This window comes from Typopeltis vanoorti, chromosome 1, assembly GCF_054136105.1.
Source record: "Typopeltis vanoorti isolate ZY-2024b chromosome 1, IOZ_Tvanoo_1.0, whole genome shotgun sequence".
Lineage (NCBI taxonomy): Eukaryota > Metazoa > Arthropoda > Arachnida > Uropygi > Thelyphonidae > Typopeltis > Typopeltis vanoorti.
In genome coordinates this window covers 180,694,686-180,711,091 of record NC_143549.1, presented here as the reverse complement: position 1 = coordinate 180,711,091, position 16,406 = coordinate 180,694,686, and the positions used below count along the sequence as shown (strand labels likewise).

Genomic DNA, 16,406 nt, shown 5'->3' with positions numbered 1-16,406 from the left:
TTTTACCATGAGTTATCTTGGTCTTGCACTACTTGCAGGGTCATCTAGACTTGCATTATGTGCAGGCGCAAACTTGACTTATTTGTCTGTTTGCTTACTTTGGAAATGGAGTAAAACCAGGTTTAAAATAGCTTGGTATCTTTAAAATTCATTAACTTCTGGCACTAGAATACCATCTGTATTCAGTCAAGTTATTCTTTCATATTTATTCTTTCTTTTACTTGCATAACCAATTTCTTTTCATACTCTGATTTAATTCCTCACAATACTTGTAACTTTTCTGGCCTGTGCTTTATATATTTCATAATTCCTCTCACTCATATTCAAACAATATTCCTTCCACATCATCTTCATATGGATCTCTTGCTTAATAAGGTTGTTGTACATCTATCTCACTCCCACAATATTTGTTCTTAAAACTCTACGTATAAAAAAACTCACTGCTATCTCTACCTTGAATTGGTCATAATTTTCACCTTTGTAGTTCATTATATAACCTGTCCTAATTGGAACATCTGTATAATTAGTTACTTCCCAGGAAAGTACACTGTGATCACTGTCACCAACTGGCAGTAAAATACTTGTATTCATAATTCAATAACTGAAGAGGGTAGTCTGGTTAATTAATGATCCCTCTCACAAACCCATTTCAATCCTTCACACAGACATTCAGTTTCTGCTTTGTGCCTCTTCTGCAGATGTTCATGGACAGTGCTCTGCTGAATTGGCCACTATTATTCCTTCATTCTCCTCCAAAACCATTAAAACAAGAGCCACTGCTAACTAACACCCTTTTACAGTCCATCTTGAAACTCAGCAAACCAACTTCACTGCCTGCTCTTTCATTCCATCTACTTCTGTCCTTTGGATATATAATTTCTTTGCATATAATTTCTTGGTAACTTGAATTTGTAGTATTATGAAGTGGAAAATCTTCCAACAACTTTCTCTAATCCAGAGTGTTTTAATAATAAGGTGTGACACCTTTTGGCTACTTGTATATAAAAATATAACTTCCGCATTACTTCAACCTTAGTATCACCTCTGGGTCTGGCGCCCAGTAATAAGACTTCAATAAAGGAGGAATCCAGTCTGGGTAGTTACCCTTCCCATAATGCATAGCATTATATATATATATATATGTGTGTGTGTGTGTGTGTGTGCAAGAATATATGCTTTGCATTATGGGACACTAAGGCAAGTGATGTGAAGTCATAAGCTTCTCTATATAAGAGTTGCCCCAGTCGTGAAAATACATCAGGTGCTTACACTTGGATAAAGATGGTATCTTTAATTTACACACGATATGAATAAGTTTTGTGGCCTTTTGTGTGTAGATCAGATATACAAAAAAAAAGTTAACAAAACCTGAACACTTGACCAAAGACTGGAGACCACAGATATGAAAGTCCTGAGGAAGATTAGGGTCGTGAACAGATGGCATCAATGGCAATATCATATTAAAAACGAGGATATTAGGAAAGAACTTGACATTGTTACCAGAGCTATTCTCAGGTGGTATGGTCACATAAACAGAATGGGAGAGGAAAGATTAGCAAAACAAGTGTTCTTTGCCAGGTTGGCAGGAAAAAGACCCAGAGGAAGGCCAAGATATAGGTAGATTGATACGATAAAAAGTGCCTTAGAAGATAGAAATATAAGATCTGATAATGTTGGAATCTTGACAGGTAATAGATTGATTTGGAGGAAAATTGTAGATAGGAAGTTAGTAATGATGTAAATTTTTCATGTAGTACTATCATATCCTGTACACCCCTTGAGGATACATGTCAGGAATTTGATGATGATAGCCAGGTTTCACTAATGCCAACAGTCTTAGGCTGCAACATATTATTCAGTCTAGCAATGAACTCAACGCCTTTGTTCCTGATGCTCCTGGTATTTGTGTATAGACATAACAAATTATCATTTTGCTTTTTCTTATATTTAGATCTACAGTCTGGCTGGCCTTGTTGCACACCTTCTTTTCTCTCACCAGATATACTCAAAAGGTCTGAACTCAAAGGCATACATTTCCACTCCTTCACCAGTTACATAATCATGCCCAATGCCATTCATATCATTATCACATTTCCATACCATACCTGAACTTACACACACACACACACACACACACACACACACACACACACACACATTCTCACCATTCCTCATAGGATGATCTAGTTTCCCTGAATTTCTGCATAAAGTCTTATTCCAATAAGTAATTTTTCCAGGCTTCTGATGCCAAATCAGTACAAGTGCAGGCCATCTCTCTTATATAATCTTTTTCTGCTACCAAATTCACTCCATGCTCCAAAAAGCATCCTCTTCTTCTATACGGCATAATGATGATAATTTTTTAAATGATCACCATCATTATCAAATTCCTTACTTATACTTTCTGGGGTTTACAAGATATTAATGATAGTATTACATGAAAAGTTTTCTAACTTTCTTGTTAGAAAGTTAGAAACAGGAAAGTTTTCTAACTTTCCTGTTAGAAAACTTTCTAACTTTCTGTTTAAGTAACTAATCTAATGTAGAACGGTCACTTGACATTGTTAGCATTTGGGAATGCTAACAACAAATTCCTTCCAAATATCTTCATTTTTAATATGATTCTGTGATTCATGTCATGTATTTCCTTCCCTCAGAACTCTGTGGTGCCGTCTTTTGATGAAATATTTTATTTCTAATTTATAACCCGGCTCTCAGATCCATATTTAAACTTTTTTTGAACATTGTCTTGTACACAGTGTGGGTTATGTGGATAGACTGTTGCTGATAAGTAACAGTCTGTCAAGTCTGAGCAAGTAAGTAGTGTTGTGAAAGAGCAGAGCAGTATGAAAGAATAAAGGAGTGCTTATGAATTTATGAATGGGCAGGTAAAGAGAATGAGAGGAATGCAAGACAGACAGTGAAATGGGGGAGGTGGGGAGGGTGGCACATTGAGAAAGGTTGATGCTGGAAGAGGAGGTGAATGTGTTATTAGACAAGAAAGGAAGGAATAGAGTGGTCTGGTATGTGTGTGGAGGAGGGCATTTGGATCTAAACATGGTTCTGAGATGGATAATGAGAGAGGGATGGCTGGGGGGGGGGAGTAATGGAGGCATGGAGGAATCACATCTGAGAAGTAGTATTAATGGAATTTATTATAGTCCCAGAAATGAACTGTTGTTTTTGTAATGAATACTGGAAGTATTGGCAATAAGTGGAATGAAACAAATGGGACCAAGTGAGAAAGGTTCATGCTGGAAGAGGAGGTAAATGTGTTATCAGACAAGGAAAGAAGGAATGGTGGTCTTGGGAGGTTTGGGGTTTTTTTTTATGTCTAAGGATTCTGGGATGTGTAATAAGAGAGGAATGGCCGAGAAAGGCTCAGGAGACAGCTTGCAGCTATATCATGGAATAAGCAGTTCTGTAGAAATGAGATAATGCTGATTGGCTGCTGTTCAAGAACTATCTAGCAGAAGCCATGTCTAAATGTATTCCAAGTGTCGGAAGGTTAAATAAGGTAGGTGTGAAATGGATAAATGAAGAGATTGAGATGCAGTCTAGTGGAATAATGCATTATGAAGGTATCACAAGATGAGTGGTATGTAATAATCAGTTGCACAAGTAGTACAAAGAACAGGCAAGTAAGATGACTAACTTGGTAAGCATAGCAAAAGTGTAGTATGAGCAGCAGTTAGCTAATGAAGACAAAAAATCCCCTAGAAAGTGCTATCAATATATAGCCAGCAGAAGAAAGAATTATATTGGAAAGATGATATTGTTTTGAAAAAAATGGCAAAAGGATAACCACTGCAAAGGATAATAGTTGAGATACTAAATGAGCAGTTTATGAAGGTATTTCATCCTCATGAATGTGACATCATGCAGACATTGTGTACAGTGAAAAGGGAGAAGCAAAGAGAGAGAGAGAGAGAGACTGGCTGTGACTGAACAGGGGATATATATAGGAAATTGCGTAAACTTAATACGGCTGACTTCACGATATATCACCATGTGTGTTGACATCTAACTTGATATGTTGTTTAATGTGAATCTTATATTTGGCCAGGTACCAAAGGAGTGAATGAAAGATAAGCTTATTCTCTTTCATAATGCAGATGACGAGGCTTGGGTTTCAAATTATAGGCCAATCTGTGTGTTAGGTGTTGTGTTGGAAAGGTTATTGAGGATCAAGATCCAGTATTGGTTTGACAACAACTGGTATTCTCTTTAATGGATGGTACAAATTTGCTTAATGATCATCTTTTAGTAATCTGCTTACTTATTACAGTAAGGAGACAGGTGCACTGCACATGAGAGAGAGAGAGAGAGAGATGTATACATGGTCAATTTTGCAAAGACTTTTGATAGAGTTCCAAATGATAAGTTGATAATTAAATTGGAACAGATGGGTTGTGTGTTGGATTGGAGATCGACTATCTGATATGTATCAGCTAGTTGTGTATGGTGAAACAATATCCCTGAACAGGAAAGTCATTGGTGGTATGCCTCAAGGGGTTGTTGCTGTTTAATTTTTATGTCAGTGATATTAGGGAAGGTTTCATGCAGGATATTCAATTCTTTGCAGATGATGCTTAGTTGGGAAGAACTAAGTTGCCAAGTCAATGTTTTAAAGCATAAGGTTTTAAAATTTGGAAAACAAAGATTGAATGCAGAGTATACAATTGGTGGGGATATACTGGTGGAGGAAATAAGACATCTGGGAGTAATAGTGAATAATGGCAGAAAATTAGAGGACACATTGCTTAAATTTTGACGACAGCACAATGGATTCTGGAAATGATATGTAGGATGCTAACTTGTAAGGAGATTATGATTCCATAATATAAGGCCTGAATTAGGCCACATATGGACTACTGTGCATAGATTTTGTCTCTTGGTTTTTTACAAGAATGAAATGATATTGGAAAATGTCCAAAGATGATTGACCAAGGTGGTTTCTGGTCTGTGGAATGTCGAATATGAAATAAAAAGTTGCAAAAATGTAATTCACAAAGTCTAGTGGATAGGAGGAAGAGTGGGAAATGATAGAGACATATAAGTTGGCAAGGAGTTTTTATCAGGTTAATGTGGAAATCGTTTTTCATAGAATGGTGGAAGATTGGGATGAAGAAGAGTCATCCCTAGAAGTTGCATAAGGATAAGCAAGATTTGAGATAGAGAATCTGTTGCCTGCAGAGGACATGAGTGCATTTAAGCATGGTACAGTGATCTGTGTTTATCTGTTAAAATGGCAAAATCTAAATTCAGCAAGGATAAGTGCCGAAAATTTGCTCCTTGTGCCACTATCAGTCACACCTTCTGTTCCCTTTCCAAAGCTGTTGGGCACAACTTTTGTCCATCTGTGCTATCCCTTTTATCTCTCCTTAACAGTAGCATTGTAACATTACCTACTGACAAGGTCTTGGCTTCATTCTTCTCTTCCATCTCCTACATAGATGACCTTGGTAAATTACCTCTCTCCTTGCCTAGAACATTACGTCTCATGTTGCCTGTGACCTTCTTCCAGAAAGATTTCAGAAGAATTTTGAATAACTTGGATACCATAAAGGCAGCTGGTCATGGTAGAATCCCACCCATTGTACTCAAGAGATGTGCTCTTGAACTAACACCTGTTCTCTCTCATCTATTTACTGAACAGCACTCAATTGGCAACCATCTTTTCAGTGTGGCAAAAGGTTCATATATAACCAGTTTCCAAAAAATGAGATAAATATTTACCATCAAACTATCAACCTGTTGCCCTCACAGTTTTGTCTAAAGTAATGGAGTAGGTTATTAACAGTCAACTTCTTCAACACCTTGAAAACTTCTATCTAATTAGTGACCACTAGTATAGATTTCACCACTCTAGATCTGCAGGAGATCTCCTGGCTTATGTCATTCACCTTTGGACCCATTCCATGGGAAGTATTAGAGAAACGTGTCATTGCTGTAGACATCTCTCCAAGGCTTTTGATAGGGTCTGACATTGAGGGATTCTTAACAAATTATCATCAATTAGACTGGCTTCGTCCTTATACAGATGGATTTTTAGTTTTCTCTCAGATCAATTCCTCTGTGTAATGGTGGATGATAGTTTAATGCCAGTGTCCTTCAGGTCTCTGTCATTCCCCCCCCCCCCTTTCTTCATTTATATAAATGACTTGTTCTCATTGACTGCAAACCCTATTCATAGTTTTGCTGATGATGGCACACTCCACTCATCCTAATCATATGACATTTTGCAGTGCTTATACATCTCAAGCTTCAAGATCATCTGTAATAAGTGCCCTGAATACTGATCTCCATAGTATCCTTGATTGAGGTGAAAGCAACATAATCAACTTCACTGTTTCCAAAATGCAGTTTTGTTTGTTTTCTCATTAAAAAAATACCTTGTATCTCTTCCACTTACTTTTTATAATGCTCAGCTCTATATTGAAGACCAGATGTCTCTTCTCAGACTGATTCTTACTCCAAAACTTTCCTGACACAATCATATTACTTCTATAGCATCATCAGCTTCCAAAAAACTTGGCATCCTTTTCCACTCAAGATGGGCTTCTGTACTATACTGAACAGTTACCATACTTGCTCTGTATAAATCTCAAATCCAACAAAGATTTGGTGGAATACTGCTCTGATATTTGCAGTGGTTCATCTAAGACCTCTTTAAAAATTCTGTTCAGAAAAAAGGCAGTCCAATTGATTAATGATGCTGTTTTACCGGCTCTCCTCAGTCACTTTCCCATAGAAGATTGGTTTTATTTTAATTTTTATTTTAAAATAAACCTTCTTCATCCTCGCATCAAATTCATGCTAGAAAAAAGAATCTCCATAGGGTATCTCCTTTCTGGATTTACACATCCAAAGAAAAAGAAGATGCTTCCATCTGCACTTCTGTCTATCGCAAGCTGACATTTTCAGGTCTCTACATTCATAATTCTTCTGCTCATCATTCATCTCAAAAATTTGGCATCATTAAATCATTAGTAACCAGAGCACACAGATTCTGCTCCTCTGAAGAATCTGTAAACCAAGAATTGGAAATAATCAAAAATACAGCCATACTAAATGAATACAATCTTAAAACAACTCAAAAAATCATCAGTCACTTCCCCACACAACCTAGACAAGAACAAGCCCGTAGGATTCCCATACCTTATGTCAAAGGCATCTCCGAACATCTTTCAAAAATTATGAAGAAATACAAACTTGCTACTACCTACAAACCAATCAACCAGATCTATAACTTGTTACCTTCTCCTAAAGGCAAACTCTCACCTCTGATGCTACCCTGGCATGTACGAGGTTCCATGCTCCTGTAAACTGTCTTACTATGGACAGACAGGTTCATAAACGCATTTTGGAACATCAAGACCATATCCGTCTTATCAAACTGCAGAAATCTGGCCTTGTACAATATGGAGTTGAAAACACCAACCATAGGATCCATTGGAAAAAGACCAAACTTCTACATGGATCTTTATATAAACATGAACGTTTATATAAAGAAAGTGCTGAAGCCCTACTTCACAGACCAAATCTAAACCATTATGACATTCTTGCTATTCCTAAAGTATGGGAAATTGTCATACAAAATTGTGTAAAATAATTTTTTTTATATATGTTATCTTATTTTAATGTAATCTATTTTTTCCCCCTCCACATATATATATATTTAATTCTATAACACGCTACTGCTCAATATTGTGATTCCATTGTAATCATGCACCCTAACTCTATGTTATTCCTAGTATTGTTTGAATTAACTATACTGATGATGTCCTATGATACTTAGGATGAAATATTTACTTATTAAAACTTATTACTGTGGTTATTATGTGTGTTTGTTTAGTCATGAATTCTTCACAGGTTTCATTGTGCAATAACTAGCATCTGTCATACCTCCCATTGCTGCCAGAACTACAGGAACTTGAACAACACTTGCTCAACATCTCTTTACAGTCAAACTGCATACTCACTGAAACTACTCCCAGTCATCTTTTGTTCCTTCCACCTCAGATCTGTGGAACAGCCTCCCCAGAAATATTTCCAAAGAACCACAATCTCCAACATTCAAGAAGAATATTCACAGAACTCTGCTCCTGGCCCTCCCCACACTCAACATTTGTTTTCTTTTCCCTAGCTTTTTCTTTAGTTCCAATTTAGAGTTTTGATCATTCAGCTACATGATACTGTTGAAAAAAAAGAGAAAAACATAGCCTTTGGCTATATGATGATATAAAGGAGCTGAGGCTTTTTTCTCTCTCTCTCACTTATCCATTTATTATATTATTATTATTATTTTTTTTTTTTCATTCTCCTAATACTATCACAATTTCTTATACTACTGTGCTGTTCTGTGCCTATGATGAACATCCCATCACTTTTCCTTCGGTGAAGGTTGAAACCAGTCTAGATAGTGATCCTCCCAAAATGCATAGCCTTTTACTCACATCCAAAAAAAAGTGTACTCTACATTATGGGACATCGAGACAGGTAGCCTAATCATGAAGATGCACATGCAGACATTGCTTACTTGCACTTGGGATTAAAAGATTAAAACAAGAATAAAATTTTTTGTCAAGTATAAAAAATTTCTTAATTTGCTATTATCTAGATTTTGATATTAATGTTTCAGGATTTTTTTGTGTGAATATATAAATATTTTGATAATATATAAATGCTTTTACAGATGTTCTGAAGAGTGTGTCAGTGGTTATTGTTCTGAAGCTCCTGACTATATTTGTGTTTGTAATCTTGGTTGGATGGGTTCTGACTGTAGTAGTGACTGTGGATGTCACAACCATAGCACTTGTTTTGGTGGCAGAGATCACTGTGATGAGTGTAAAGATTGGACACAGGGTAAATTTTGCGATAAGTGCAGGTAGGTTAACTTTTTTTTTTCTTTCCCAAGTAAATATTCATTACTTTAATTATAACATAAGATTTGGAAGATATGATATTTTGTAATGATTTGAAAACAGTTTTTTCATCTTTAATGGGAGATTCCTTATTCTTATTTTATAGGAGACATCTGAGAGAGAGAGAGAGGCATTCACTTTACTACTCTGCACTCCTTGTAGAATTGACATATCATATAAGCTGGATATCTCTCTCTCTACATAAAGTTAAAATTCTAGTAATCTCTGCTAATGTTTTAACTTTGAAATATGAACATTCACCTGGCCAGGCTGAGTTTGTGAGATCAACAACACTTTTTCTCAGTGTTAGATAAGAAGTTCTTTAGTCACATTTCAGCTGTTTGCAATAACGATGCTTATGTTGGCAAAAAAAAGAAGTAAACATCATTAATGTGAAAAGTAGAAAAAAATATACTGATTCAAAGTCTGTTACTATTATAATTCTGTTAATACTGTTAATGATTATTCCACTGTTATTGATAAAAGTTTGTTAAATTGAGAGTTGCAAAACTGCTTTTGTGAAAATAATTCAAGACAAAGTAAAACTTCAAAAAATGTAAAAGTGTATAAAATATGAATAAAAAAAGTGAGAAATGAGGAAAATGAATGCAACATTAAAGAAGCAGAACTCAAGTATATAAATCAGTGATACTAATTCTAGTAATTTTCAAGTAGCTAGTTTATAGCTACACCCCATCATCCATGGAATCCACGTTTATCTCCTCTAGGTATAGCAGACAGATGTTGAGCAGAAGACTGACAATATGACTATGGCTAACTGAACAAGTTTTTATTTCTGTAGGCATAGGTTTCTGTGGTTTAGCAGTTCATAAGAAAGATTCCGGTAATTGGACCGCATGTTTATTAAGATAATTAACAATAAAAAACAAACCCGACAAGTTTCGTAAGTCATTTGACTTACATCTTCAGGGGTTAAAGGTAACTAAAAGTTTAAATACACGAAATGAGCAATTACTCGAAATAGTTCATTCTATGCAGTTGTGGCTATTTAACTGTTCATTAAATTAAATATCTGAATGCAGATTCAGTGCAATGCTAAGTTTGAACAATGCTGGATGCTGTCACATTCTGTTGTTCACGTTCACATTGTACGAGGTCTGCCTTGGGTATATTTTTTATTAATGCTGACCAAAACCAACACAATTCCAACAGAATTCCAACACAATGCAACAAAAACCAACAATGCTGTTGGTTTTTGTTGCATTGTGTTGGAATTCTAAGCATGTTTGCAGCTTCTTTAAATTTCCTTATATAACAGTTTTTTTCAATGTAAGACATGTTTGTTTTTTGCCCGAGTACGTTATGGCCAGTGGAAGTTGTATGGTATGTTAGGCCTGATTCTTGTTCTCTTCTTTTTTGCATGTCTTTTTGGTGTTCGTTCTTGTGAATTTCCCCTGAACTTCCTCTGGCCTACGTAGCAGATTCCACAGGAACAATGAATTTTATAAACACTTGGTTTTTTTAAGGGATGAAATAGAGGTTTTGGGGGATGTAGAAATCTTGAAATTTTTTCCAGCAGTAGAAAAGCAACTGATGTTATGTTTGTTTAGTAATTTGGCCATTTTGTCTGTAACATTCTTGATGTATGGAAGCATGATTGCGTTCTTGAAATCTTGCTTTTGTGAGATGCTTGTAGGAGGTGTGTTGAGGATTTTTTTGATAGTCTTAGGTTCATAACCATTTTTTTGAGGATCTGTGTTAAATATTGTAATTCTTCATTTTTCTGTGCTGGAAATATTATAAGCTCTGTTCCTCAAGGTTTTTATTAAATCTATTTTTTGCGAGGGGTGGTGGTGTGAGGCCGCATTAAGAAATCTTCCTGTGTCGGTGGGTTTTCTATAGATGGAGAAGGATAATTTATTACCTTTTTCATTGGCTTCTGTTAGGATATCAAGAAAGGGAAGTTTTTTATGTTCTTCTTTTTCCTCTGGACATCGTAGAATTTTATAAATATTGCATAAAAAATTCCTTTTTCATGTATCAAGACAAATTTTGGGAACATAAAGGACTGGCTATGGGCCCCCCCCCCTTCCCAGTTTTAGCTAACCTATATATGGAAAATTTCGAAAATAATGCTTTAAACAATTATCATAAAATACTGAAAATTTTCCTTTCTTGATGTCCTAATAGAAGTCAATGAAAAAAGATAAATTATCTTTCTCCATCTATAGAAAACTCCATCTATAGAAATTTTTTGTTTACGAGTTCAATCTCCGGTGACCTTCAAGGTCAGTACAGAAAGGGGCGGCAAGAATCAAACGTGAGTTCCGCAGGCCACTAAAATCAGATTAAAGACATGAGAGGGGAGACATAAGAAGTCAACAAAAGTTCGAAAACCAAGAGTCACAAGATAATGTCTGGGGTTCTCATAACTGTATGCAAGATTTGCGCAGGAATGTAAGGGGATTCCAAAACTTTACCCAAGGTTTGAGGAGAGAAGAAAATATAAGGCATGGATCTTTAGGAAGTTTTTTTAATGGATCGAGAGAAAGGCTCGAGAGGGAACTTTAGCCAGACGCGGAGAAGTTCGAGGGAGGAAAACAGAGGTCGATCTGCCATGAGCCGCTCAAGTTCAGTAATGAGGATAGGCTATTAACTTAGGAGAAATTGAGCCCAGTCAGACCAGATGCTTTGCCACTCAGCCGAGTCTGCACATGCCCCGACAGCCGTGATCTTTTGCCTGATTGTTCCAGATGCTGGGAAGCCTCTCCACATATCCTGCTAGCTGACTTGAAGGTTTCATTGGTACTCCGAGACCCTGAAGGAAGGAATTCAAAACACGAGATGGAAAAGGAAACAAGCAGAAAAGAAAAGTGCACAGAGAAAAGAAGGAGTTCAGGTGAGTCATTTTATTGTATACTGTTAAACTTGTGATGTAAGAGAAATTCCTAATGGACTGCTAGGATTGATAGAATAAGATAAATATAACCCATGGGTAACTAGTGCAATTATATGATTGAATTTGTAAAAAGGCGTGGAACTGAGTAAAGCTAATTTCCTAAGGAGTAGTTTGGGCAAAGAGATCAATTTGATTATTGTATGTATTCCTAATATCTTTTGTGCTAATGTGTTTATTTTGTTGTTTAAGTCATGCCATTATTTGAAATTGAAGTTAAGATTTAAGCTGAAGTGAATATTATAAACTAATTGAATAATTACAAGATATTGCTTTAAGAGTTTTATAATTTGCATAACTAGAACTGAGATTGCAGAGGGAGATTCCCCTGATTTATGTATTGTAATGTTCTCTAAATTTTGTAGCTATTAAACAAGTTTGTTAATTATAATCAAAGAGTGTTGTCTGATCTCACTTTGCAATGCACTGATCACAAATAATTTGATCCTATAGGCAGGAGACTAAAATATAGTTAAAGGTTATGATAGAGGACTAATAGAAGCCACGACTGTGAAAATTTTTTTTGAATAAGAGAGGACATTATTGTGCATGATTAGAGTCTACCGGAAGTACTAATATTCCTTGTACCACATCGAGGCATGGTGGCGCAGTCAGAAAAAAAAAATTTCCATTACTCTCAGGTGTAAGGAATACAGAGTCACCAAAGGTAGAATATTAATTGAGAGATTAGAGTAGCATGATAACCAGATAAATAAGCACAACACAAGTTAATACATCGTCGCAGTGTAGATGGGATAAACCATTGGACAAATGAGGCATTCAATTCACAAGTGACTATTGGAACAATGATCCTATATCCACTATATATATTAAAAAAAAAAAAAAGTCTGGTCTAGCCCAACATGGAGTAGACATCTACCACAGATCTGGTCTAGGTCTGAGATCTGCTTTTCAAATTTGTGCACATTCAAAGAGAGTGCTGAAGCACTTATACATTGCAACAACTTCCATATTGAGATTCCCGTAGTTGTAGTTATTCATGTTGAAATTTCTGGACTAAACTACATAGAAATAACTAAATTAAGTGTTTACAACCTGGTGTTTTGCAAGCTCAAGCTAACATTATCAAAGGCATTTTTAAGATACACACTGAATGGAGACTAGAATTATAATGTCTTTCAGAACAAAGGATAGTGCCATTGTCTCCTTTATGCAAAGGAGACAGTGGCACTATCTGCAGTTATGTTTCATGGTTATTGCTGATAGGCATATGGGAGCAGTGTACCAAAATTTATATACAATACACCATTTCTGTTTACAGTTCAACGAGTTTTGTAGTACAAGCTGCTTCTAGGCATGTTCCTGTTTGGTGCACCACCCTATTCAGCCATCAACAATAACCATGAAACATCTGTAGAGAGTGTGACTGTCCTTGTTCTGGGAGCCACTGTAATTCTAGTCTCCATTGAGTCTGTCTTAAAAATGTCTTTGATAATACCAGCATGAGCTGGCAAAAATTCAAGTTGTAAATACTTAATTTAGTTATTTCATTCCTGTGTCTACATAGTTTATTTCAGAAATTTTGAACATTTCTGAAATAAATCCAGACCCATGAATAACTACAGCTTGAACTGTGTCTCTGCTAAAAAATTTGGGAAATATGAGTTGTAAATAATATATATATATATATATATATATATTTTTTTTTTTTTTTGTATATTTATTAATTCCATATGTACTGTACTGTGATCACTAGAGCAGCACTTCAGCTCAAAGAGTATTAAATGAGATCATAGTGTCAGTTAAAGAAGTTATTAAAGAAGTGATTGTTCTGCCTCCAGTTGGTGACAGTGATCATGCTGTACTAACCTAAGAAGTGTATAGATGTTCCATTCTAGAAAAGGTTGTATGTTGAACTACAAAGGAGGAAATTATAATAAATTTTGTTTAATCCTTTATCCAAGTGTAAAGGATTTGCACCTGAAGTGTCTTCAGGACTGAGGCAACTCGTGGTCAAGGTGGACCCAGCTCTCATCACTCCTTGTCTTAGTATCTCCCATAATGCAAAGCACATCTCCTTGCTGGCATGTGTAATGGTATGCATTAAGGGAAGAGCCACTACCCAGACCGGTTTCGACCTTTATTGAGGTCTTGTCAGTGGTTGCCAGACGCAGAGGTGGTGATATTAAGGCAGAAGCAATGGAGAAGTCATATTTACCTATACAAGTTGCCAAAAGGTGTACCACCTTATTATTAAATTACTCTGGATTTAGAGAAAGATGTTGGAAGTTTTTTCCCACATGGTTAGACTATAAAAAAATTTATTATAGTCTAACCATGTGGGAAAAAATTTCCAACATCTTTCTCTAAATCCAGAGTAATTTACTAATAAGGTGGTACACCTTTTTATTAAATTACATTTTTTACAAGCAAACAGAGTTTGCACCTGAAGTATCTTCAGGACTGAGGCAACTCGTGGTAAAGATGGAACAAGCTCTCATCACTCCTTGTCTTAGTAAAGGTCAAAACTGGTCTGGGTAGTGGCCCTTTCCTTAATGCATAGCATTATACATGTCCACAAGGAGATGTGCTTTGCATTATGGGAGATACTAAGACAAGAAGTGATGACAGCTTGGTCCGCCTTTACCATGAGTTGCCTCAGTCCTGAAGATACTTCAGGTTTCAAACTTTGTTTGCTTACACTTGGATAAAGGATTAAACTAAATTTATTATTGTCTAACCAAGTGGGAAAAAACTTCAAAAAAAAAGGAAGAAATTATAATAACCCAACTTAAAGAGAATACTAGGTGTGATTGTGGTTCCATGGTTAACTGCTAGATGGAAAGAATATTGACATATCATGGGAAGTATTATGCGACATTGGAATGTGTCCCTAAAGCTTGTAGAATAAATCATATGAGAGTGAAATGGGAGTGTTGTATTACTAAAGAAGAGATTATTAAGAAAAAGATGATGCAGAAGAAATACCATGTGCATATGGATAATGTCAGTTATGAAAATTATAAGGCACAGGCCAGAAGAGTAACAAATATCGACTAGAAAGCTAAATTTAAGTGTGAAAAGAAGCTGGCTCTACAAGCTAAGGACCAACCAAAAGAATCTATTATTATGTTGCAAGTAAAAGAAACAACAAATATGGAAGCATAATGGTACTGAATGCTTGCTGATGGTATGTAGTTAGATGTAAAAGAGATTGTTTAAATAATGAGTGCCCATTTTGCTAAAAGCTGTCAACCTGATATATGCAACATTGAGCTCAATGCTGCCTCTGCACTGGACTAAGCTCAAATGTGGAGCAGGAACTAGAGCTGTTTCATATTATAAATAAACATTCAACAATAAGGCTGGTGAAATATCAGCATGGATGCTAATATTCAGCTGAACTGAATGTGCACAGACTTTAGAATTTAAGACCACATGTTTCTAAACATATGACAGATTTAATAAAATAAACAGTATACCCCAACAACTTACAAAACTTGTTGTATTATATTGTTTATTTTATTAAACCTGTTATATGTTTAGAAACATGTAGTCTTAATAGCGAAAATTAACTGAATAACTGCTAAACCACAGAAACATTCCTATTCATGTATAATTTGAGTCTCATCTCAGGGAAGATTCCACAGAAGTGGTAAGAATGGATAATAATTGTGAGTATATTTTTTTTTTTGGCCACTAACTTAATTTTAGAATAAGATTACACTGTTTTTTTTTTTTTTTTTTTTTTAATCAATAAATTTAATGATAAATTATGCCAATAAGTTTCACCAACTGGGCTGTTTTGAGTTGTCTTTACCGTTTGTATGCCCCTGAAGAAGCCAAACAGTCCAGTTGGTGAAACTTCTTGGCATAATTTATCATTAAATTTATTGGTCCAAAAAAACCCACTGTAATCTTATTCTAAAATGAATGTATAATATCATTGCACAAGAGTGATCAAGGACTGTCTAATTCTTGACCTATGGGAGGTTCTAAAATTTTCAAAAAAGGAAAATTTGGTAGGACCTCCCATAGAGAAATGCATTGACAGAGAATATGTGTTTTGCAAGGAACAGCTTGGGTTTACTTAATTGAAAGTGATATTTGAGTAGCTTACTCATATTTTATAATAATATAGTTTGAGGGAATGGATGCAACATGATCCTTTTGGACTTTGCCAAGGCTTTTGACAGGATGCAGCATGGAAGTCTATTATATGAATTGGATGATATAGGATTGGATTATAAACTTGCATGGATAAAAAGATAGCCTGCATACTACAATTCAAAAAAGTGGTGTATGGGGTATGTAAGTCTGCAAGATTTAAGGTGACCAGTGGTGTATCCCACCGATCAGTCCTTAGTCTATTGTTATTCAGCCTTTACATGAATGATATTGGGAAGGAAATGACAAGAGTCATTCAGCTGTTTGCCAATGATGCAGAGATAGTATAATCAGGAGTGTGAATGACATGCAGTACTTGCAGAATGATTGTAGGCTGAAATTGACCATGTGAAAATAGCTGTCAGTTCAGTGTTAGTAAATATAAAGTTATGTACTTTACAGTGTAATGAGATAACCAGTGACGTTGTATTATG

The 16,406-nt window shown here is 35.7% G+C and overlaps 1 protein-coding gene across 1 annotated transcript in view; it reads left to right on the top strand.

The window, feature by feature from the left end:
- Megf8 (multiple EGF like domains 8) overlaps nt 1-16,406 on the top strand; it is a 752,012-nt gene that overhangs the window by 326,766 nt on the left and 408,840 nt on the right. Inside the window, exon 16 of the mRNA XM_090404705.1 lies at nt 8,699-8,890. Within this exon, the coding sequence (XP_090260831.1) occupies nt 8,699-8,890 (192 nt within the window). The remainder of the gene's footprint in view (nt 1-8,698; nt 8,891-16,406) is intronic.